Source organism: Oryx dammah, unplaced genomic scaffold (genome assembly GCF_014754425.2).
Source record: "Oryx dammah isolate SB20612 unplaced genomic scaffold, SCBI_Odam_1.1 HiC_scaffold_5, whole genome shotgun sequence".
NCBI classification, from domain to species: domain Eukaryota; kingdom Metazoa; phylum Chordata; class Mammalia; order Artiodactyla; family Bovidae; genus Oryx; species Oryx dammah.
The window spans coordinates 102182814-102208020 of NW_024070189.1; the positions used below are offsets into that span (position 1 = coordinate 102182814).

At 52.9% G+C, this 25207-nt stretch overlaps 2 protein-coding genes across 4 annotated transcripts in view; both read left to right on the plus strand.

The window, feature by feature from the left end:
- FCHO1 (FCH and mu domain containing endocytic adaptor 1) overlaps window positions 1–1753 on the plus strand; it is a 28803-nt gene extending 27050 nt beyond the window's left edge. For both annotated transcript variants that reach the window (XM_040241100.1, XM_040241099.1), the window contains 3 exons: window positions 187–242; window positions 767–931; window positions 1470–1753. In XM_040241100.1, the coding sequence (XP_040097034.1) occupies window positions 187–242; window positions 767–931; window positions 1470–1492 (244 nt within the window). In that variant the 3' untranslated portion in view covers window positions 1493–1753. The remainder of the gene's footprint in view (window positions 1–186; window positions 243–766; window positions 932–1469) is intronic.
- A 3814-nt stretch (window positions 1754–5567) lies between these two features.
- Window positions 5568–24894, plus strand: B3GNT3 (UDP-GlcNAc:betaGal beta-1,3-N-acetylglucosaminyltransferase 3). 2 transcript variants are annotated; one of them, XM_040241130.1, is made up of 4 exons: window positions 5568–5705; window positions 18971–19030; window positions 20682–21298; window positions 23323–24894. In XM_040241130.1, the coding sequence occupies exons 3-4, from the start codon at window positions 20732–20734 to the stop codon at window positions 23872–23874; spliced, it is 1119 nt and encodes a 372-aa protein (XP_040097064.1). In that variant the 5' UTR covers window positions 5568–5705; window positions 18971–19030; window positions 20682–20731; the 3' UTR covers window positions 23875–24894. The 2 variants fall into 2 exon arrangements, with proteins under 2 accessions (XP_040097064.1, XP_040097065.1); XM_040241131.1 differs by lacking the exon at window positions 5568–5705 and having other exon boundaries at window positions 18347–19030.
- The last annotated feature ends 313 nt before the right edge of the window (window positions 24895–25207 follow it).

Below are 25207 nucleotides of genomic sequence, written 5' to 3' on the forward strand. Positions count from 1 at the left end.
TAATGCTGAGGGGCCTTCAGGAAACAGCTGCTCCACACCCCCGCCCCCATTTTCACACATGGGGAAACTGAGGCCAGGGAGGGGACATGGCTTTCTTGGGTCATGTAGCCAAGAGGCAACTGAGCTGGGACCCTGGGCTCCGAATATCTTTTCTGGGAAAGACCTGACCTGATCTCTTGATGCCAGGAACCTGGAGGAGAAGCGGCTCCTATGGAAGCTTCCAGATGTGTCTGAGGCAGGGGGTGAGTTATGGTTGTACATAAGGGCTTGGAGGTCTCAAATGGGAAAGGCTTATTTAAACTAGGGAAGAGGGAATTCCCTGGCAGACTAGTGGCTAGACTCCACACTTCCATTGCCGAGGGCGGGGGTTCGATTCCTGAGTGGGGAACTAAGATCCAGTAAGCCATGGGACGTGGCTAAAAATGTTTTGTAAATAAACTAGGGGAGAAGTGGGGATGTGCTGGAGGCAGGGAAATGTAGGCATCAAGGAAAGCTTAAAAGGGCTTTGACAAAGTGGAAAGAGAGGGCATCCCAGGGGGTGGGCACAGGAGGTGCACACAGGAGGTGCAAAGGCCCTGAGACAGAATTCCTTTGGAAACCACACACAACCCCAGCAGGACCAAAGGAAAAGGGTGCAGGACACAAGAAGAAGTCAAAGGGAACAGAGCCACAGGTCAAAGGGCTTGGGTGCAGGGCTTAGGAGGAGCCCAGGTCACTGGAGGGCTGGGGTGAGGAAAAGGGCACAGCTGACCTCAGACCTCCCCAGGCTCTGGCCGCCTGTCTGCCAGCTGGGAGCCATGCTCTGGGCCCAGCACGCCCAGCCCTGTGGCTGCTCAGTTCACCAGTGAGGGGGCCACTCTGTCCGGCGTGGACGTGGAGCTGGTGGGGAGTGGCTACCGCATGTCGCTGGTAAAGAGGAGGTTCGCCACAGGTATGCCCTTGCCCTGCCACTGCGCATCCCCGGAGCCAAGACCAGGCCGGGCTCTGAGTCCCATTCATTGCTTCTGCTAGGATGCAAGGGGAGGGGAGACATTTAGGGTGTTTGGAAAAGATAGGTGGGTGTTGGGGCCTGGAGACCCAAGGTGGCTGGTATGGATGGAGAGATGGGTGGTCAGAGCACCAGTGAAAGGGATCAAGATGTATCCTCTGTGGGACTTCCCTGACCAGCCAGTGGTTAAGACGCCATGCTTCCACTACAAGGGGCATGGAGTCAAGCCCTAGTCGGAGAACACATGCGCAGTGCAGCCAAAAAAGAAAGAAAGAAGTGTCCCCTGGCTGGCTGGCATCCTTGCAAGAACCCAAGGCAGGGAGCTGGAAGCCCCACTGGTGCATCCACCCCCACCCCCATCCCATGCTTCTGTCCCCACGAGCAGCTGCTGGGGTCCATGGGACAGTGGAACAGTGAGTTACAGGGGTGTTTGGGAGAGCTTAGGGGATCCCTTCTGCCCTCACCACTCTTGTCTCCACAGGGAAGTACCTGGTGAGCTGTTAAGCCCGCAGAAGCTGACCAGCGTTGCTGGCCCCAGCTCCGCCCTGCATTGTGGTGCTCGCTGACTGCTTCCTGCCCTCCTGCTGGACCCGGGGGCTCCCCACCTGGCCTCCCCTGAGGCCCTGACTCCATGGAGAGGATCCTCGTACTCAATTTGGCTGAGCCTGAGATCCACTCCTGCTCACGCCAACTCCCGTGCAGGTCCTCGACCTTTTGATGTTCTTTACATAAACACTCTATTTTCTAATAAAATAAATAACAAGACTTTTCCTGCACCAGGAAGTTTCCTTCACGTTTCCAGAGAGGAGAGGAAGAAAAGACGGATGGGTAGGAGAGATCTAAAATTCCTAATGATCTTACCTCCACCCTTACCTAGCCAGTGCAGGGTGACATTAAAGTGAAAAAAGCCAGATATGAACACCCCCAACCCCATGGATACCTCCAGTCCCATGGGCTGGTGAAAGAGAACACGGACTAGAGGAACCTAGAGGGGGATGCCAGAAAGACTTCCTAAGCAGAGGGCATTATAAATGGGGCTTTGAGGTTTGAGTAGAAGTTTTCAGCCTGGCGTGGACATGCCAAGCAGAATAATATGAGTTGGCATCCCAGGCAGTGGGCACAGGAGGTGCAAAGACCTCGAGGCAGGATTCCTTTGCAAATCACACACAGCCCTGTGGGACCAAAGGAAATGGTGTAAAAAGCAACTAGTATGAGGAAGTGAATAGCTCACAAACACTGACTGAGGACTTGCAGCCACCTACAGCTGTGAGCAAGACAAAGCTCTTGGAAGCCGTGAGGCTGTGAAGCTGAAAAGACAGGGTTTAGAGCCAGCAGCTGTGTGACTGAGCCAGTAACTTGAGCTCCCCAGGCCTCATCTGTAACCCAGCTCACTAGGTGCTTGTGAGGAGGTCACATACTTTGAAGAGTGCCTGGTACAGAGTAAGCACTCCAGAAGTCCTGGTATTCTCTTATTTACTGGGGGTCCCCGGGTGGAAGGTGGGGACCTAAGTGCAGGTGGGCAAGGGGTGGCCTGAGGGAGGGCCAGGACAAGTGAGGTAGCCAGCATACTGCGGTGGGGAGCAGGTCTGAGCCTGATGGAAAGTCCTGGGTCCTGGTGGACATGTGGGGATCCTGGGTGCCTGACCCTGAAGGCCGTGGAGATCCCAGGGACGGCACCAGTGCACATACTTTGCTGCCTCCAACAGGACTTTAGAGCCAGTGCAGGTGGGTGCTTCCTCTCACAGGCCCTCGGCTCCTTAGCTGCAGGTTCATAGCCCACACTCACCCTAGGTTCCCTGAGTTCATGAGCCCCATCAATATGCTAGAATCAAATGTCAGAGCCTATGGGATTGTCCCCTCCCTCCAAGCCTTTGCACATGTGCATACATGAGTACGTGTATTCTCAGTGGCTTTGAGCCCTCTAAAACCGTCCCTTTGCTAGTCCTATATGGCTGAAAGGCTGGAGTGCCACGTCCACACTGTGGACTGGAACATGAGGAGACACTGATGTTTATCACAGCTCTGAGCATTATCTGGGTTTGGGTTCTGGCCCATCTGATAAGAAGCAGGAAAATGCTACCTCCTGGTGGCTTTCATTTGCTTTCCTTGGGTCACAAGTGAAGCTGGGCAACCTTTAAATCACATCAGGCATTTCTGGGTGTGGCCTCTTAAGTGCTCAGACATCCAGAACTGGTGTGACAGGTGCCTATGTGGGAGGGTGAGTCCAGAGGGAAGGTGGGATCCCCGTTTAACTGGCCAACCCCAGGCAGGCAGCCCTGTCTGGTGGTTTACAATGCCCCAGTCTCCTACACCTTGGAGGCCTCCAAACACAAAGCTATTAGATGACCAGCCAGAGGCCACCCCTGGTAGGTGAATGGCCTGAGATTTTTTTTTTTAATTGAGGTGACATTCACATAATAGAAAATTAATGATTTAAACAATTCAGGGACTTTCCTGGTGGTCCAGTGGCTAAAACACAGCGCTCCCAATGCAGGGGCCTGGGTCTGAGAACTAGATTCCACATGCCACAGTGAAAAGATCCCTCCTGCAGCCAAATAAATAAAACATATTTTTTTAAAATACAAAAGCATTTAGTGCCATATAGCACAACCACAATGTTGTCCCCTCTAGTTCTAGAACATTCTGATCACCCAAAAAGGAAATCCATTCCCATTAGCTGCCACTCCCCATTCTCTCCAGGCCCTGGTACCTACTAATCTGCTTTCTGACTCTAGAGATGTGCCTGTTCTGGATGTTTCACACACGAGGTGGGCTTTCTAGCCTGGCTTCTTTCACTCAGCATAGCTTCCACTGCAGCGTGTGTCACTGCTTCCTTCTTTGTCATGGCTGAATAATATTCCAGATTGTTTTCATCCACTCATCCTTTGATGGACACGGGTTGCCTCCACCTTTTGGTGATTGCCTTGTTCTACTATAAACATGGTGCACACCTGTTATGAACACCTGTTTTTTATTTTTAGCAGGGTGGATACCTAGGAGTGGAATTAAATTCCTGGGTCATATGATAATTCTAGTCTGTATTTGAACCCAAGCCCTCCAGCCGCCCCCCACCCACCCACCCACCCGCCACCCCGGTTCTACCCTGAAAGCTTTTGAAGCCACCCTGGCTGTAATAGGAGACTCCAGCTTCCTACCCGGCGGGCCAGCCGGGCTGGGCGAGCCTGGTCAGCTCCCAGGCCCACACATTTGAGGAGGATGGGTTGGGGGGAGGGATGACACAGGAAGGGGGCCCTTGCCTGATGTGGAGAGGGATGGGCAGAGGCACACCCACCAGATCTGTTGTCTGATTAAGCTCTCCTACCGGGCTCTTGTGCAGAAGGAAATGGCAACCCACTCCAGTATTCTTGCCTGGAGAGTCTCATGGACTGAGGGGCATGGGGGACTACTGTCCAGGGGGTCGCAGAGTCGGACAGAACTAAAGCAAAAGCGACGGAACACGAGCGCGCGCGCACACACACACACATGGGGCTTGTGAACGCAGGAAACCCGAGGGGGCCCCATTCTTTAGAGGAACTTTAAACCAGGAAACCTCAACGGGTTCCATAGTTTAAAGGTTTGTCATCGTGAGAAAGTGCAAGAGCCAAGGTCTCTGTGGCCCAAAAGTGTTAGTCACTCAGTCGTGTCCTACTCTCTGCGACCCCATGGACGGAAGCCTGTCAAGCTCCTCTGTCCAAGGACTTCTCCAGGCAAGAATACCGGAGTAGGTAGCCTTTCCCTTCTCCAGGAGATCTTCCCTACCCGGGGATCTGACGCCTGAAATGCCCCCATTTGAGGCAGACATTTAATGTCATCGCTCTTCAACACCCGCAGAGTAGCTCATGCGGTCGCTCTGTGCTGACCTTGCTCCCCACCTGTCCCAGCTGGACGAGCCCGGGTGTAGCTCCTCCACTTTACAGATGAGGAAACTGAAGTGCAGCCAGGACCTGTGCCTCTTCCTCCTAGGGAGGAAATCGCGATGGGGCAGGAAGTAGAGGATGGCTTGAATCACCACCTGGCTTACACCTGTGGACTGGAGCTCTCCTCCGCAACCCGACCCATCTAATGTGCCAACACCAGAAAGTTCTAGACACTCAAACGCAGCACAGGTAGGGTTCGCATCTTGGCTAGCCCCAACCTCAAGGATCTTCCAATCTGACTTGCAGCTTTGCGAATACCAGCCCGCGGCACCCGGACGTCTGGGAGCTCCGGATAGGTTATGGGGTTCTGAAATATTGTAACCCCTTGAAGAGCCACTGGGATCAACTCGCCTCCTTGCTACCCCGCAGCCCCTGGACCCACACACACCCTCTTAATAATTTCTTATCGAACACACGCTGGACCAATCCTGGGGCCCTTTGCCAGAGGTAGGAAGGCGCCTCTCGCACATCTCTGGCCTCGGAGTGCTCACTCTCTGGCTCCAGACTCCCCCAAATGGGGTCTGGAGCCGGGGTAGGGTCGGAGGAGGCTAGAAGCCGCGGGGTTGGGCGATCTGGCCAGTGGAGGGGCAGGGGCGGGGCCGGGAAGGGAAGAGGGGCGGGGCCGGCCGGAAAACTTACACCCGGCGCGCGAGGAACGCGGTTCAGCTAGGGTGTGGGGTCCGGCCGGAGGCTGGCAGGAAGGCTTGAAGCCTGGAAGGGCGGGGCCTCGCGCGTAAATGAAACTCCTCCTGCTGCTCCGGAGCAGGATAAGGGGTCGGAGGCTGGACGGTTGTCTGGGGGTAAGTACTGGGGCCCCTGAGCGTCTGGTGGAACTCTGGTGGAGGGGCAGAGTCGGGGCTCTAGGGAGCCTGGACGGGTCCCTGGGGTCGCGGTATCCCGCTGCGTGTACCCTGAAGTGTGGTGGTGGTTTAGTCGCTAAGTCGTGACCAGCTCTTGAGATCCTGTGGGGGCGGATCCCATGGGGGGAGATCTGGAGACCCGGGTCTCGATAACCCTGTTGCCCCCACCCATCGGTAATAGTAGTCGCCTGCCTCCCACGGCCGACTCAGTCCTGGCCCCGAAGGAAGCCTCACTCACGCCTGGGGAATGGGGGGACACCGAGGCCCCTGATCCTGTAGCTGTCCCGTTGCAGCCGTGGTGCACGCAGTGAAGCCACCCTGGACCCTCGCCTCCCGCCTTCCTCCTAGGATAGAGTGGGAGCCGAACGAAGAGTGGAGTGCGCTTTGTCCCCGCTGGCCATTACTGTTACTGTTATCGTTATTGTTGAGATTGTTAGCATGCTGATTGGGAGGGTCTGGACAGGAACAGCAACAGCCTTGCCAGGCGCTGCACCAGGTTCCCGCGCGGGACCCCAGCTCACAGTTGCCTTTGGGATTCATTCCGGTCAGCCAGTGCCTGGCTATATAGCTTGCTTCTGATTGCTCCTGCTCTCCGAATGCACCTCAGTGTCCCCTCTGTGGGGGCAGCAAAATGACCCAGCTTCCACGAGGATGCCTGAGCGGTTAGCCTGCAAAAGCTTTTATGATGGGGGCGCTTCTGGCCACTGAAAGACCTCAAGCAAGTGACTGTATGTCTCTGAGGCTTGGCTTCCCTTTATGTCAAGTGGGGCTCATGATGTGTGGAACTGTGGTTGAAGGTGAAATAAGTGCAACAGCCACACTGTGGGGCCACAGAAAGCCAGCCATCCCCATGAGTATATTAGTCATTATAGTTATTATATTGCACCATTAGCCATCTTTATGGCTTCTCCACCAACCTTCCCTCTGGGCCAGATTTTTTTTTTTTTTTTTTTAATGGCCACTTTTCAGATAAAGAAACTGAGGACCTGTTCCCCTTCCCTCCAACCCTCTACTCCGACCTCTCCTGCCCCCTCTCCCTACCCCTAGCCTTATCCCCTATGCCTTGGGCCAGGGCCTCCTTGTCCAAATCTGGAATTCAGGTCCCAGGGGAAGTTTGCTGGATTTGGGACTGGCCCTGGGGCCACATGGGCTTTGCCTGGTGGTTCGGAGGGTGAAGGATCCGCCGGCAATGTAGGAGACTTGTTTTGATCCCTGGGTCGGGAAGATCCTCTGGAGAAGGGAATGGCTACCCACTCCAGTACTCTTGCCTGGAGAATCCCACGGACAGAGGAGCCTGGTGGGCTACAGTCCATGGGGTCGCAAAGAGTCGGACACTGATCGACACACTTCCAACTGGGGCTGCAGCTTTCTCCCACAGCCCTGTCTGTTCCCAAGGTGGCCACCAGCATTGGTGGTATAATGGTGAGTATAGCTGCCTTCCCAGGTGGCCACCATGCCAGACAGGTCTGAAGAGCCCAGAGGAAGAGATGTGGCCCCTGCGTCAGGCTACTGGGCCCCCACCTCTTAGCTGCCTGTGTGAGCAGCTCATGTTTGCACAGCCCAGCCCAGACATCCTCCCTTCCCCTCTCCCTCACCCCAGAGTGTGAAGATTGATCCCTAACAACAGAGTGTGAAGATTGATCCTCTGGGTGTGGGGGAGGGGCCGCACACCTCTGAGGAGGGGCCCTGGAGCTTCTCTCCTCCAAGCCAGACCTTGGGGAATCCAGACAAGCCGGCTTGGCCCAGGGACCCTCGGGCTGGGCTGGGTTAGCCCAAGGGGAGGAGATAAGGTGTCGCTGAGTCTTCTCTTCCTGCCAATGGCCTCTGAGGCTCAGAGTGGGACAACAGCTTGCCCTCCAACCCCCATGACCCCAGGAGGGTGCACACTGTGGCGCCTCCACCTGATGAGAATCTGGTTCAGCTTGATTGACCCCCATAACAGGGAAACTCACCACCCACATGGCAAACTAACGGAGATCCCACCAGGTGGCAGTTAAGTGCAGGAAATGGGCTTCCACTTAACCTCCCTTGAATGAGTTCCTTGACCCCTCTGTGTTAGTTTCCCTAGGAAACAAAAGGAGGCTAACATAGCCCTACCCCAGTGCAAGTGCGCAATGTAGGTGGAAAGGCTGCCTGCAAGGCCTGCATGTTAACTCTATCTTTGATTATGTTCTCACTCATGACATTTATTGATCATTGCATGTGAGAAATTAACAAGGCCTGGAAAAGGGCCCTGGCCTAGTTTGGGGGTCATTCAGAAGGTTCCCAGGGGTTCAATTTCCACATTCCTCTTCCCTGGATCATGGGAAGAGTTGAAGCCTTGACCTGTGATGCACGGCCTGCCTCCCCCAGCCTCAATTTCCCCATTGAAGAAATGAGCCCAGAGATGCCCTTTGTGGCTCATCCAGGGGCAGGGCTGGCATTTAATCAGGGGCCTATGTCCAGCCTCAGAATCCTTCCTGGACTGATCCCAGATACCCCGGGCAATTCCTGCAGTAGGTGAGGGCTGGCTCATTCAATGAGTCATCCATTAGGAGCCCTGGGGCCTGGAAACGGGACTCAAGGGTCTAAAGGGCATGTGTCGCCCAGCCCCCTCCCACCCTTTCTTCCACACCCAGGGGTTCACCAGAGTGAATGTTGGGCGTATATTTGCATAAAACCCACTCACACACCTGGTAAGCAATGTCAGCTCATAATGAGCCATTCTTAGAAATTATCTTTACTGGGCTTTTGCTCCTTTTTATTCCTGTTTATAAAAGCAACCCATGGTTCTTGTAAAAAGGAACCAGCCTATCATTGCTGGAAGGCCAAACTGGTATGAACCAGTGAGGGGTCACCCACAGTCCAGGTGGTCAGTGTTCAAATTCCAGCAGCCTGGCCTCTGGTAGGTGGGTGCCCTCTCTGTGCCCACCTGACCCCCCACCCCCAGGAATTGGGACCTGGGACCTCCTTGGGAGGCTCATTGAGAGCTCCATCCACAGGCCAATGAGTCACACCCTTTCCTGCAAGCACCCCCGACTCCCATCCTTGGGCTTTCCTAGAAAATTGTCTCATTCGCTACTTCTGTCCCCTATTAGCCCATCGCCTCCCTGATAACAGTAACGGTGGTTTGTCTCCCAGAACCTAGAGCAGGGCGTGGTATACACTGGGTGTTCAGCTCAGAGCGCTGACCAGTGTGCAAGTCATATCAATAGCTAGTGCTGCTACTAATGTTGTTCCTGTTGGCATTATGCTGACACTTCATAAATGTGTGTGTGACTTGGAGGAAAACTCGCCGCTTGGCCCTCTAGCCTCTCCCAGGGCTTGGGGAGGGGAACGAGCCCTCATGTTCCTGACTTAAAAACCGAGCCAAGGGACTGGGCTGTTTGGGAGCACCCTGGACTGGAGGGTAGGGAGTGGGGCAGGTGGCTGTGTGTCTGACAGGTCTGGAGAAGGACCCAGGATTCACCCTCTGGAAGCTAGGAGTCTCGGGTGGGAAATCACCTTGACACGACCTCCAAGCTGGCATCAGGCATGCCCTCACCATGTGTGGAACAGTGCCGGGCGGGGATGCGGGGCTGGCCCAGACCCCCAAGGTTGCTAACCTGGACTGTGGCATTCTCACTTCCCCACGTGTCTCAGGGCTTTGCTGGTGGCTCAGATGGTTAAGGATCTGCCTGCAGTGTGGGATGCCTGGTTTCAGTCCCTGGGTGGGGAAGGTCCCCTGGGGCAGGGCATAGCTACCCACTCCAGTATTCTTACCTGGAGAATCTTCATGGACAGAGGAGCCTGGCAGGCCACAGTCCATGGGGTGGCAAAGAGTCAGACCCAACTGAGTGACTGAGTACACGTGTCTCAGCCTCTCTGTCTTCCTGGCCTCCCAAGGGACAGTGACAAGAACAGATGAGGAGAACAGAGGTGCCTGGACCCACACAGGCCCGGACCTTGCCAGACCTTGGCTGTCGCTTGGGGGTGCAGACAGAGGATGGGGGACCGCAGCACTGTTACCAGTGAGAGGGTAACAGGCAGGAAGGCCAGGGGTCTCCAAAAAACGGAGGAAATAGGCTGCATGTGGCAGACAGTTTTCTCTCTCTTAAGTGGCAGGAGGAAACAAATTAGCGAAATTTTTTTCCTTCTCTATACAAATTTAATGGCACCCCACTCCAGTACTCTTGCCTGGAAAAATCCCATGGACGGAGGAGCCTGGTAGGCTGCAGTCCATGGGGTCACTAAGTCGGACATGACTGAGCAACTTCACTTTCACTTTTCATTTTCACGCATTGGAGAAGGAAATGGCAACCCACTCCAGCGTTCTTGCCTGGAAAATCCCAGGGACGGGGGAGCCTGGTGGGCTGCCGTCTATGGGGTCACACAGAGTCGGACACGACTGAAGTGACTTAGCAGCAGCAGCATACAAATTTAAAAGGAGGTTTCTCTTAAAATTGGAGAAGGAAATGGCAACCCACTCCAGTGTTCTTGCCTGGAGAATCCCAGGGAGGGGGGAGCCTGGGGGGCTGCCGTCTCTGGGGTTGCACAGAGTCGGACACGACTGAAGTGATTTAGCAGTCTCTTAAAATACTGTGTTGCCATAGTGACACCTGGTTTCACCTGAAGTTAACTATTTTCAAACCTTGAGATAACCAATGCATTTTTCTTATGAAAATGTTTGTCTTAAGCTATGTTAATGTACTATGCATTTACGCCAGACTCTCAAGCCGGTTCGCCTCATGGCTCAGAACCTACTTGACAAACCAGTATGTTAGACATTGTTCCCCTAATCTAAAGGAACCTGTTTGTATGGTAATCTGCCCTTCTACAAGATTCAAGTCAATCGTTTTATGGCCCCGATGACCCGTCTGTTGCCAAGATTATCCCAAAATACATCTTGTGGATGAGGGGCCTGGTGCCATTCTGAGTTTTAAGACTTTCTTTATTAACAGACTGCTAGTGACTACATAACATCCAGCTGAAGACTAGCAGGGGGGTACTCTTTCTGCCCCCTTCTGATGCCTATGTCAGAAGCCTTCTCTATCTCCTTTATACTTTAATAAAACTTTATTACACAAAAGCTCTGAGCAATCAAGCCCCTCTCTGGCCCCGGATTAAATTCTTCTCCTCCGGAGGCCAAAAATCCCGGCGTCTTTTCATGGTTCAACAACAAACCTTTCACCAGTGGGGGTTCCTAATTAATTCTGCTGAGTGATGGGCCTCTTCTGCACATCTAGTGTCTCATGAATATTCAATGAGTTATTAACAAGAAGTACTGTGTGTATATATGCAATGAATCAAGACTGTTCAATGAGCATATCTCTTGGTGCCCCGGGGCTGTTTAGTGGCTGGTCCATATCATATTCATTATGATAACATGCATATTCATTAGGGTTTCCCTGGTTGGTAAAGAACCCACCGGCAATGCAGGAGACCCAGGTTTGATCCCTGGGTAGGAAAGATCCCCTGGAGAAGGAAATGGCAGCCCACTCCAGTATCCTTGCCTGGAGAATCTCATGGACAGAGGAGCCTGATGGGCTGCAGTCCTTAGGATCGCAAACAGTCGAATACGATTGTGATAATATGCGTATTCATTAATGCATCACAAATGTACCTTGCAACTCTTAATTGTTGCCTTATAACTATTTCATGTATTATAAATACTGAGTGTCTGTATAGTTAGTGGGTCATTCATATTTAGCACTTCTTGCTCATTAAATACATCGTGAATATATTTCAGTGCCAGGAATATTTGGCCCTTTCACATATTAAGAAGGAGTCAGGGATATTCAGTGCCTCTTGGTCCTGCCCCTTGGCTCCACGGTTGGGCTTGCTGATTTACCAGGACTGAATCACCTGCATCCTCTAGGGTCCTGAGTAGGGAACGGTGACAGCCGTTGTCTGCCATGGGGTTAGGCTGAAATGACACACAAGGAAATAGCCAATACGTGAATTATCATTAGTATTTTTGCCCGTACAACAAACAGCAGCAAGTGTCACCTGGGGACTGAGCTGCGAGTGCCAAGACGCTGGGCCCCATTTCTGGGACTCCATGTTGGCTGGGGAAATAAACAGGAAAGATGCGAGTAGATTTGTCCAGTGGTGGTGAGAGGAGCAGAGGAAGGTGGGGCCGAGGTGGGGTAGTTTAGTTGGGAGGCCGGGGCCTCTCTAAGGAGATAATGTTGGACGGAGGCATGAAGATCAAGGAGAACGAGGGGGAAGAGCAGGAGGGAAGGGCGTCTGAAGTGGAAGGTGCAAAGGCCCTGTGGCAGGGTCAAGCCTGGTTGTTTGAGTGTGTGTGTGCTTAGTCGCTCAGTTGTGTCCCACTGTTTGTGACCCCGTGGACTGTAGCCCGCCAGGCTCCTCTGTCCGTGGAATTCTCTAGGCAAGAATACTGGAGTGGGTTGCCATTTCCTTTTCCAGGGGATCTTCCCGACCAGGGATCGAATCTCGGTCTCCTGCACAGCAGGCAGATTCTTTACCGTCTGAGCCACCAGAGGTTGTGTGTAGCTGGAGTGGAGGAGAGGGGGTCATGGGGTGGGGGGAGAAGGGGATTGAGAGCACCCAAGGTGGGGAGCATTATCGATTCAGTGGACGGGAATTTGAGCAAACTCCGGGAGATGGTGAAGGACGGGGAACCCTGGTGTGCTGCAGTCCATGAGGTCACAAGGATCTAGACACGGCTGAGCGACTGCACAGCAAGAGGCAGAGGCTATGGGTCTCAGTCAGTGGAAACAAGAGGCTTTGCTGTGTGCAGTGGAAGAAGCAGGCTCTGGGGGATGGTGAACCTGCAATGGTGCATGGAAGGCAAACAGCCCCCAGCAGGATTGGCTGGTATTGCAGTGGGGGGTTGGGTGATGGGCCTTGAGAGTCAGCCTGGACATCACTGCGATCACTCTCTACATAAGTGGCACTATGAGCTAGCGGGAGGAGGCCTGCCAAGTGCAGGCAGTAGACTGATGTGTTCATCCATCAGATACCTGATGGGTCTTCCTGGTGTACCTGCCATCGCATGCCAAGGCTCTTGCCCAGACACTGCGCCTGGGCCACCTGCTGCCCTATAACATCCCCTTGTGAAAGGCTCAGAGACTTCTCACATTTTCTTCTGCCTGGCCTATCCTTCTCTTTCCCCCACATCCAGGTTTCAATTTGTTTTCTTGTTTTGGCTACGCTGCGCTGCATACAGGATCTTAATTCCCTGACTAGGGATTGAACCCATGCCCCCTGCAGTGGAAGCACAGCCTCTGAACCACTACACCTCTGGGAAGATTCAGGTTCCAAATTTTGAGTACTCCCTTCATCCTATTTGCTGAACTCACCCACATCCCTGTACCCTGCCAGCCAGCTCCTATCCAGGCCCCCAGATTCTTGCTGCCCTGACCTCTAACTCGGGCCCTGATTGCACTTCCCCGCTCAGCAGCCACAGGGAACATCTTCAAAGTATAACTCAGTCTCGTCCCTCCCCTGCTCACACACCCTCCATGGCTCCTCACCGGCAACATAAGAGTTGTTTCCAGGCCCCATTTCCTACTCCTCCCCTGCCGTCCTCAGCAACCCTGCCGTCACCTCCCTCCTCCTCCTCCTCCTCCTTGGCTTCAGCCACACCACTTCCTGCCTCTCCCTTCAACAACCTAAAGTTGTGCCTATCTCAGGGCCTTGGCACTTGCTGTGCCCTCTGCCTAGGATGCCCTTCTCCCAGGCCTCTGCCCATGTGATTTCCCTTCATCCTTAAGGGGATCCGCAGGCGGGTCAGGTCCCTTCCCTGCCATGGATCCCTTTGTCTTTGACAGCATTTAACACGGTTGCAACTAAAAGAACCACCTTGTGTGTGGATATCGTAAGAGAGGGGCTGACTTGGGGCATGGCTGTGGCCCCAGCACCTTGCACATAGTAGGTACACAGTAAATACTCTGTGGCCCACAAGTCAGTGCAACAAGTAAAGCAACTGGATTACTGCCTGTTCTAGGTTCACTCACCAGCCCCCCACCCCCTGCTCCCTTCTCCCTCCCCCCAGCATGGCCCACTTGCTCACCAGGTTCTCAGTCCTACATCAGATGTTTAGCACATGGGTTCTTTGTGACAGATTCTGGAGGGACGTCCAGGTGGGAACTGCAGGGTTCCCACCCATCCAGATTCTGTGTTCCAATCCTGCATTATGCTGAGCCTCATTATCCCCATCTGTAAGTAGGGGTTCTGGGGGCATTAAAGGACCGAGGACCATAAGCCAAGGTCACTGAGGTTGTCACGACATAGTCAATGTATGCCAAGCCCTCTGCTGCTTAATATGGAAAGTGACCCTTGGTATTTATAGGGCAAGGAGTGTTCTTAGTACTTCCATATGCTAACAAGGAAATAGATGCCCCAGAGGAAGTGCCTCACCAAGCTCAACTCTGAGCAAAGAGGGACCCTTCAACAAGGAATGGGGCCTCTCTGCTCACATACCTTTCATGGCTCTCCCATACCCCCAGGAAAGAACCCCATTACTCAGTTTGGCATTCAAGGTCTTTATGGGTTCTGGCCCTACCTCTTAGCCTCAGAAATCAACCCTTCTCCAAATTCTGCTTTTCAACAAAATAAACCACGTGATTCCTTGAATAGTCTTTGTTTTCTTTCTCTTCTTCTCTTTTGCATTCACCCTCCTATCTGAATGCCCTTGGTGAACTCATATGCATCCTTCAAAACCTCAGCCTCAATACCCCAATCCATTCTTCTGGCCCAGACCTGAAACCACAGGTGTCTGGATTTGTCTCCCCAAGTCTGAGAGCTTCTGGAGGGCCAGGCCCAGGGCTGAGGCTTCTCAGTTCCTCCAGAATCTGTTTGTTGAATGAATGAATGTTTCATATGTGTTCTTTGGGGTAAGAGACTACGACACCCTTCTTAGGACTGAAGAACTTGGAGACAAAGTGGGTTTCTATGGCAATGCAAGTCACCCACTGGGCCACCTTAGGATGACTCTCTGAGCTTCACTTCCCCAGCTATGGAGTGAGGGTGGGGATTCTCCCAGAGTTATTCAGACCCCACAGACTTCAGAGTGAGCAGCTATTTCGGTTTCCACAAGTCCAGTCCTTGCCAGTCTGGAGAGGGTAGACAGCAGAATTTGGGGGCGGGGTGGGGTGGAGGGCCAGAGAATTGAAAGCAGGCCTGAGAGGAACTTCTCACCAACCACCCAGCCTACCAGCAAAGGTCCCTGAGTTGCTGCATAGTCGCTTGGAGGAAGTAATACCAAGGTTCCCCATCCTTGGCAACACTGGGCCCCTAAGACCCAGTCTTTCCCATGGCAGGTGTGAGGTCCTTACCTCTTTAGAAAGTAAGGCCTATAAGGGGAGACTGGGGACCACCTGGAGTATCACCCAGCGAGACACTCAGCAGGGTATTCTGGATCAGTGAATCCCCAACACTCTCAGCCTGACTGAAAGGGAGCCCCAGGCATTCTTTTTTATGCCAATCTGGATGTGGGATGTTGTGAGTTTGGAAATATTTCCTGCTTGAAGTTTCAAGGGGCCACGAGTTAGCATTGAGGGTGACCTTGGTGAATGAAAAGGGGAACTGGGGTGCGTTAATAGAGGTCTAGTGTAGGGAGAAGGGGAATGAACCTCCATCCCCTCCCCTGCCCCCAACTTGAACTTTCAGATCCCAGTCAGGAGACTCACAGAGCCTGGGAGGATAGAGTCTCTGTAAGCTCCCTCCATTTTAAGAGGAGATCTGGCAAGAAAAAGTTGGGAATGCAGGTAGCCAACAAAGAGTGAATGTTTCATATGCAAAAAGTGAAGTCGCTCAGTCGTGTCCGACTCTTTGTGACCCCGTGGACTGTAGCCTACCAGGCTCCTCCCTCCATGGGATTCTCCAGGCAAGAGTACTGGAGTGGATTGCCATTTCCTTCTCCAGGGGATCTTCCCGACCCAGGGATTGAACCCTGGTCTCCTGCATTCCAGGCAGACACTTTAACCTCTGAGCCACCAGGGAAGTCCCTTTCATATGCAAAGAGTTCTTACAAATAAACAAGAAAGAAAGTGCAAGGAAAAGAACATGCATTAATGGAATTAATTAGAACCAAATGACCACCTTCAAGAGGTTCTCTTTTGCCCAGACACTGATCCCTGTAATATGAGCCATTTAGTCATTTTATCCCTTCTCACTCCTTCCCCCTTCCCAATGCCCAGGTTTGGCTGAATTGTTGTTTAGTGGCTACGTTGTGTCCAACTCTTTTCTGAACCCATAGACAGTAGCCTGTCAGTCTCCTCTGTCCATGCAATTTCCCATGCAAGAATTCTGGAGTGGGTTGCCATTTTCTTCTCCAGGGGATCTTCCTGACCCAAGGATTGAACCCCTTTCTCCTGCATTGGCAGGTGGATTCTTTATCACTGAGCCACCAGGGAAGCCTGCTGAGTTGTATGTATTCCTATTTCGCTGAATTATTTTTCTTTGTTATGGGAACTAAACACATTCCCAGCTAAGGGATCCTTGGCCATTTAGGTTTGATTTTCTGTTTAAATAGAAATAAACACTGCTGCTGCTGCTGCTAAGTCGCTTCAGTTGTGTCCGACTCTGTGTGACCCCATAGATGGGGGCCCACTGTCTCTGGGATTCTCCAGGCAAGAACACTGGAGTGGGTTGCCATTTCCTTCTCCAATGCATGAAAGTGAAAAGCGAAAGTGAAGTCGCTCAGTCGTGTCCGACTCTTAGCGACCCCATGGACTGCAGCCTACCAGGCTCCTCCATCCATGGGATTTTCCAGGCAAGAGTACTGGAGTGGAGTGCCATTACCTTCTCCAGAAATAAACAGTAATAAATTTCAAATACTCCATCCAGGGAATTTATCTGAACCTATTTCAAGGTTCTGTGTCCAGCCCTCATTTCCCTCTTTGAATCCTTCCTCCTTTTCAATTCTCTATTCCATTTCTATGTTTATTTAAATAAGACCAGGATTTCTCAGTCCTGACAATGTTGACATTTGGGACTGGACCATTCTCTGTCATGGGGGCTGTCCTGTGACCTGTAGGATGTTCATTTAAGCAGCATCTCTGGCTTCTACCCACTCCATGCCATTAGCAGCCCCATATCTCTACCCTCTCCCAATCATGACAACCAGAAATGTCCCCAGACGTTGCCCAGTAAGTATCCTCTGGGAGCAGAATAATCCCTGGTTGAAAACTGATTTAGACTGTAAGTGAATCCACCCTCTGAATGAGGGTGTCTGAGTTCGAAGTTGGGGTCCCATGTCTTCCAGCATCTGTGGGTCTCTGCCCACCAGTGTCGCCAAAGAGAACACTGTGACATCTCTCCTCTGACTTTGGGTGACTTGGGCTTTCTACTGCAGCTCCTGAGGTTTTTTCCCCATCCTTGGAGCTCAGGCATCTGCCGGGTTTGCCTGAAACACTCCTTTCTTGTGGTCCACTCTGAACTCAGGCTCCTCTTCAGCTCAGGAAAATGTCCTTGGATTTGTTCATTCTTGCATCACATTTGTCGGTTCACAAGATTGTGCTATGTCCTTTTAGGACTGACAGACCTGCTCGCCAGATGATGAAACCACCCCCTCTCAGGCTGGCAGCCGAGCCAGGGACACACAGCAATAAGACAGGCTCTGTGCCACGAGCAGACAGGGTCCCTAGCTACTCAGACTCCACTGACTCATCCTCACCTCCGGGCCTTTGCACTTGCTGTTGCCTTCCCTGGTGTCCTCCCCCCCGACCCCACCACACACAGTGACATCAGCCATGCTGGCTCCTCTGTGCCATTCATATCCCACTTAAATGTCATCTGGACCTCAAAAGCCACACTCCCACACACACTAGACCCCTTTTCCTCCCATGTCATTTCACTGACGTTTTTAGTTAGTGTTTATTCCCCCTGGAGAGTGTGGGTCCCAGAGGGGCAGAGATGTTGAGGTATCCCATGCCTGTTCGTCACTGGGTCCTCAGCTCCCAGGAGATACCTGGCACATAGGAGAAGCACAGTAAATATTGGCTTGAATGAATGTATAAAGTCATTCTGAGAGTCTATATATACGTTTGTACGTTTGGCCACACTGTGGGATTTCCAGGCTCTTAGTTCTCCAGCTGGGGTTGTGCGCTTTGCAGTGGAAGCAAATAGTCCCAACCACTGCACCACCAGGGAAGTCCCAAGAGTCAATATTTTTTCAGAATCTTCGGCATTTGAGCATTCATTCACTCATTCAATACTCATTTACCGAACACCCGCTATGCACGAAGCACAGTTCTGGGGGCTGGGGATAAAGTGGTGAACAAGACATTTCATGGAGCTCGTGTTCTGGTGGAGAAGATGGGTGAAAAGCAGTACCTTTTTAAAGTTTTATCATGTATTTTAGGAGCTGAAAGGGGCTGCCCTGGCAGCTCACCTGGTAAAGGGTCAGCCTGCAATGCAGGAGACCCTGGTTCAATTCCTGAGTCGGGAAGAACTGCTGGAGAAGGGACAGGCTACCCCCTCCAGTATTCTTGGGCTTCCCTGGTGGCTCAGCTGGTAAAGAATCTGCCTGCAATACGGGAAACCTGGGTTTGATCCCTGGGTGGGGAAGATCCCCTGGACAAGGGAATGGCTACCCACTCCAGTATTCTGGCCTGGAGAATTCCACGGATTATATAATCCATGGGGTCGCAAAGAACGGGACACGACTGAGCAAATTTCACTTCACTTCAGAAGATGAAAAGTGCTATGAAAGACAGAAAAAGTGGGCTAAGGTGGAGGATCAGGGCTGCCAGTGAGATGATGTTTCCTGAGGAGGTGTTCCTGAGATGGGGACATTTGAGCAAAGACAGGAAGCGGGTAAAGGAGGGAATGTGTGGAAATCTGGGGAATCAGGCAGAGGAGACAGCCTGTGCAGAGGTCCTGAGGCAGGACCATTTTTGAGGTCCTCAGCACATTTGAGGTTAAAATCCCAATCACATTCTTACATAGGGTTAATTCCCATTTAACACTGAAGCTCAGAGAGGTCAAGCTTCTTTCCCAGAGTCACACAGTAGAACCTGTAGAGTGGAGTCTGAGCCCTTTCTTGGGGACATACCTGGTCAGACAGTCCTTCGCTAGGCAGTGTGCAGAGATGATGACGGGCACACTGGGGAACGACCTCATGGATCAGGGAAGGAAGCCCTGTGCCCAGCACCAGCACCCTTTTGTAGCTCTAGATAAAATGGGAGACTCTTGCTCTTAGGGAGGAGCTGGTTAAGGCTGCTTAGAGCTGGAGGGGCCTAGGAGAATCCACTGACTGCCCTACGATGTTTCAGGTGCCGAAGGGGAGAAGGAGGAGACCCCAGACCAGCACGGACTTCCTGAAGCAATCTGAGGTAAACGTTGAGGTTCACATATTCATTCAACAAACACTGGTGGAATGCCCACTAGGTACCAGGTGCCAGGAGCTCCCTTCACATGTGCACAACCCAGTGATTTGGGGGTGGCTCACATGTTCCCTTTATCGCTGAGGATACTAAGACCCTAGGTCTGAAGGGCACACAGCCAGGGAGTGATGGAATTGGGACTGAAACCCGGGAATGTGGCTCCAGGGGGCACTTTTCTGAGATAAGCCAGTAAGGGTTTAATGGATCGGTAGGTCCTGCCTTGGGTCTAATTTAGCATTTTCATGCTGTTCGTCTTCACATTTAGGGCTGGGACACAGCACAGATACCACCTTTTCAGACAAAAGGACACCAAGGGAGTCCAGGGAAGCCTGGGAAAAGGATCTGAACAGGAAACCAAGGGCTCTGCATGGATATGGGAAAGGAAATCCTCTAGGAGGAGGGGTTTTGACGGATGAACAAGAGTTTGCCAGAGAGAAACTAAGTGAACTTACTTTTATTCATAAAGTATTCATTCAGACGCTCCTTGCTTCCCCTGTGCGTCTGCCTTCTGCTGGGTAATGCCAGGACCCTCAAGAAGCCCTCAGCCTTAAGAAATCAAAGTCAGATACAGATACCCTCATGGGACCATTACTGAGCCAGAGAGGGCCATGGGACTAGTGGTGGTGAATAGGGAACCAGGACTCTTCCTGAGGGGTCAAAGAGGGCTTCCTGGAGAATGGATCATTTGAGATGGGCTTTAGAGCAGAAATAGGAGTTTGCCAAAGAAGAGAGCATTGTTTGAGACATGCTGAGCCTGAGCGGTCTGTGAAGAGCCAGGGCCCATGTTCAGCTCAGTGTGTGTGTGTCCCTCAGTCGTGTCTAACTCTTTGTGACCCCATGAACTACAGCCCACCAGGCTCCGCTGATCATGAGATTCTCCAGGCAAGAATGCTGGAGTGGATTGCCATTCCCTTCTCCAGGAGATCTCCCTGACCCAGGGATCGAACCTGGGTTTCCTGCTTTGCAGGAGATTCCTTATCAACTGCCCCATCAGGAAAGCCCATGCTCAGCTCACAGGACCATTAAAAATAGTCATGGGACCTCCCTGGTGGGCCAGGAGCTAAGACTCTGTGCTTCCACCACAGTGGGGCGCAGGTTCAATCCCTGGTGGGGGAACTAAGATCCCACATACAGTGCCCTGCCACCAAAATGTAGAATGAGTGATGGTTATATCAGAAGCTCAGAGCTTCCTGGAGGGGCAAGTGAAAAGGGAAGCAGGAAGGATCCCAGCAGCTCTCGACTACTAAAAGGGGAGTTCTCTGTCTCTTTCTCTGGGAGGCTCCTGAGCCATCTCTGAGGCTGGAACATAAAGAGGTCCAGGTTGGATGTCGAGGATTCTGGGCACACGGAATCTGGGAGGCGCCCCTTGGCATCTCCATGCCTGTTTTCTCTGTAAATATTGATCCCCAGTAGGCCCTGGGCAAGAGTCAGAGCCAAATGAGGTACTGGAAGGGGTGGGGACAGGGGAATCTCTGGGGGTAGGTTTCAGCATTTTACGGAAGTGAGCAACTGTAAGGCTGCAACCAGGCGCTGGGCCACAGGCAGGGCGGGGAAAGCGCTTGGCCCATCTGGCACCTTCAGCGAGTGTTACTGTCAGCAGGGGCTGTCCAGGGGCCTCCTCCCGCCACTCCGGAACTCCGGTGGACCACAATGAGGTGCTCCCGTCCCCTGCGGAAAGAGGCGGGCCTGGCTCTGCTTCTAGCCACCGTCACCCTCCTCCTCTTAAGTCTGCACCGGCCACCGCCCACCTGCCCCGGCCTGGAGGAGCCACCGCGCGCCCCCAAGGCTCCGGACTGGCCCTCACCGCACTTCCGCCCCCCGCCCGCCCCTTGCCGGCCCAACACCTCCATGACATCCCTGCCTAACTTCGCAGGGCAGCCGCGGCACATCCGCGACTTCCTGCTGTACAAACACTGCCGCGACTTCGCGTTGCTCCAGGAAGTGCCGCCCGACAAGTGTGCGGACCCTGTCTTCCTGCTGTTGGTGATCAAGTCCTCACCCAGCAATTACGAGCGCCGGGAGCTGGTGCGGCGCACGTGGGGCCGTGAGCGCCAGATTCTCGGCGTCCAGCTGCGCCGCCTCTTCCTGGTGGGCACCGACTCCAACCCGCTGGAGGCAAGCAAGGTCAACCGGCTGTTGGCCATGGAGGCGCAGACGCACGGGGACATCCTGCAGTGGGATTTCTACGACTCATTCTTCAACCTCACGCTCAAGCAGGTTGCCTGGGGGTGAGGCAGGGGGAAGGGGCGGCGGGGGGGGTGGGCGGTGTGTCACCTACTTGGAGCCACCTGTCCTTCCTGCCCAAAGTTGCTACCATCTCCTCTTAGGGGTCCTGGAGACCAGAAGCCCCCTCACCCCACCCCCTCTACTGTCCTCATAGTGATCTGAAGTCTTCTTCATCCAGGAAAGGCAGGGAGAAAGGACAGGGTGGTGTGAGCTTGCAAGCCTGGCTCTCCAAGCCTTGATGACCTGGGTTCAAACATCTTATTTGCTATTTGCCCTAGGTGATCATTCATGTCTCTGGGCCTCAGTTTCTTCATCAAGGAAATGGGATATTAATTGAACTCATTCACCTCTGAGGGCTACAGTGAGGATTATATGAGGTTTTATTTATTTATTTGGTGGTACAGCATGCAGGATCTTAATTTCCTCCATCTGGGATCAAACCTGTGCCCCCTGCAGTGGAAGCTCAGAGTCTTAACCACTGGACCGCCAGGGAAGTCCCTGAGATGATATTATATTTATAAAGTACCTGGGCCAGTGCTAGGTAGGGTTTCCCAGGTGGAGCTAGTGGGGAAGGACTCACCTGTCAGTGCAGGAAATGCAAGAGACCTGGCTTCGATCCCTGGGTCAGGAAGATCCCCTGGAGGAGGGCATGGCAACCCACTCCAGTATCCTTGCCAGAGAAATCCCATGGACCAAGGAGCCTGGTGGACTGTAGTCCATGGGGTCGCGAAGAGTTGGACACGACTGAAGCGACTTTGCACGGTGGGAAACACTGGACAGAGCATATTTTGTTTCTTTGTGCTGGTCTGTCTCCCTCTGAGGCTCAGGTCTGTGCAGTAGATCCTCAACAAAGACCTTTCTGATGAAGAGAAACCGTGAGAAGTAGAGGTTATCTTGCCCATGCTCCGAGGAGGAATGGAAGGCTCCAAGGACCCAACCAGCTTGAGGGGTGGGAGGGGTGGTGCAAGCTGAGTAGAGAACCAAGTTGAAAGGGGCCCAGTGCAGATTCCTGCTCATAGTAAGTACAGAAAGGTCTGGGTTCAAGACCTTGAACAATAGACCATCTCTGTTGTGTGACCTTACCCAAGGCACTTTCTCGGGAAAGCCTCTATTTTCTCATCTGTAAATGGGGTTGAAGACCACACCTGCTTCCTAAAATTTTATTAAGAATTCAAGGTAGGGCAGACACTGAGCAAACACTGACATGCAGCAATAGTTGTTATGAAGATAACTAAAGCCAAGGTGGGCAGAGGACCCAGAACCTCTTAATATGCCACATTCTTAATGCAGAACATAAAAGCCTGTGATGAACGTCAACTTGACAAACACGAATCCAGTGTCTACGAAGTGTTGACCCCATCCTGGGTGCTGATGGCATATAGGAGAGACACAGCTCCCACCCAGGGGGAGTCCAGAGTCTGGTGGGGGAAGTACTGAAGTGTTAGTTGTTTGGTCATGTCTGACTCTTTGCAACTCCGTGGACTGAAGCCTGCCAGGCTCCTCTGTCCACAGAATGCTCCAGGCAAGGTTACTGAGGTGGGTAGTCATTAACTTCTCCAGGGGATCTTCCACCCAGGGATTGAACCTGGGTCTTCTGCACTGCAGGCAGATTCTTTACCGTCTGAGCCATGGCAGGGGAAGTAGATGTTATATAAGAATCATACAAGTAATTCTGTGATGGCAGTGCTTGGCAAGGCAGAGTCAGAAAGAATAGCAATAAAGGTAAATGAGACGATTTTTGAGCACTTTCTGTACATTCCAGAACATCGTCTCTGAAGATCCCCAGCACTCCAGGAGGTAGGTCCTATGACAAGTCCTGTCTGGGAAGTTGGAAACTGAGGCAGCGAGAGGGGCTGTTGGTTGCAAAGATCACCCCACAGAGTGAATTACTGAACCCAGATTAGCCTGACCGGGGGTTACTGGGGTGGCCGATAGGGACCCAAAGCCGATGGCCCAGGCATCAAGCCCTCATGCCCTGTCTACCCACTGCCGCCCCCCCCCACCCCGCCTTGTAGGTGCTCTTCCTACAGTGGCAGAAGACACAGTGCACCAATGCCAGCTTTTTGCTCAACGGGGATGATGACGTCTTTGCCCACACAGACAACATGGTGGCCTACCTGCAGAGCCACAACCCTGACCACCACCTCTTTGTGGGACACCTGATCCACAATGTGGGCCCCATCCGGATTCCATGGAGCAAGTACTACGTACCAAAGGTGGTCATGGAGGAGGAACACTACCCGCCCTACTGCGGGGGTGGTGGCTTCCTACTGTCCCGATTCACGGCCACCGCCCTGCGCCACGCCTCCCACGCCCTGGACCTCTTCCCCATCGATGATGTCTTCCTGGGCATGTGCCTGAAGCAGGAGGGCCTGGAGCCCGCCTCACACAGTGGTATCCGCACGGCTGGCGTTCATTCCCCTTCCAGCCGCCTGTCCTCCTTTGACCCCTGCTTCTACCGAGAGCTGCTGCTGGTGCACCGCTTCTTGCCCTATGAAATGCTGCTCATGTGGGATGCACTGAAGCAGCCCAACCTCACCTGTGGCAGGCAGAGTCAGGTCTACTGAGGTGGTGTCAAAGCCCCCAGCCTTGAGGCTACCATCTCCATCCCTATGGAAAAGGCAGCAGCTTCCATCCAGGAAGCTGAGACCTTTGTCCTCCTAAGTAGGCGGAGCTAGGAGGGTACCAGGGAGGGCCTGATGAGTGAATCATCTGGCCAGTGAACGCCTACAGATCCTCCACAACCTACCTGGTACTGCCTAGACCACGTTCCATCTTCCTCCCTAGATTCTCAGCTGGAGGGACCGTCTCTTTCCATGATGCTAAGGGCAGAAGCACTTCTGCTCAGGTCCCAGCTACTGCTGCTATATCCATTCCTTTTCAATGTCCCACCTCCTAGCCCTGACCTTCATCATGGGCTGAACCCTAAGCAGTGGCCAGCCGCTTCTCGGTCATGAGCCTGCTGTGGTAGGTGAGTTCTGGCTGTGGTTCAAGGCCCACTGAGAACTTCTGGGTCCACACATAGCTGAAGGGAGAAGGATTTTTCAGCTGGGGAGAGAGGGTTACTCTTCTCTATCCCTCCCCAGATCTTGGACCCCTCAGATGGTGGGAGGGGCCAGAAACGCTGTGAATGTGACTGCCTCCTCCCTGCTTGTGGCGTCAATCGCTCTAATGGTGGGAACATTGAGCAGAGGAGGGAGGTGGCTATCTGTCTCAGGCTATGGGAGCTCAGAATTTCTGGTGTCCCTGGCAGGGCCCAGCACCCACATCTGTGCTCCCCAAGATTTCAGGGAAGAATAATGGGGCCAGAGGGGTTCTCACTGGGTCCAGGTCCTGCATACACACTCTTTTGTGCCCAGAGAAGGGGGATATTCAGGTATTTTGGGTGCCTAAGTTCTCAGACTGGCCCACACCCCGGTGTGTCTCTCCCATTGGGAAGATCCAAGTGAACTGGTGACCTCCCCCCCGCCCTGCTACCCTCAAACAGGTGTCTGAAAAGGGCTTCGCAGGGATTGGGACAGTGGCAAGGCGAGGCGGTCTCACTGCAGAGAGCAGATCCTCAGGGAATAAAATGTTTTGCAAAAGAATTTGAGGTCTTTTTTTTTCCACAGTGATTTACAAGTTTTAAATCAGATCAGTCTACATTCATCCTTAAAATCTTATTTCCAGAAGAAAATATACACTGTAAAAATAGGGCATGAATAAAGAAGAAGCTATAGAGCTTCTATCAGGTAGATCTCACATCATCCCGCCACCTGCTCACACACCCTCCATGGCTCCCTATTGGCTTCAGCTCATATTGTTGCAGGAAGAGGGACGCCTTCCAGGGCCTGAGAGTGCGCTCTTGTCTAACATTTGGAAACGAACTGTCCGAGGAGACACACGTGCTGACAAAGCAAA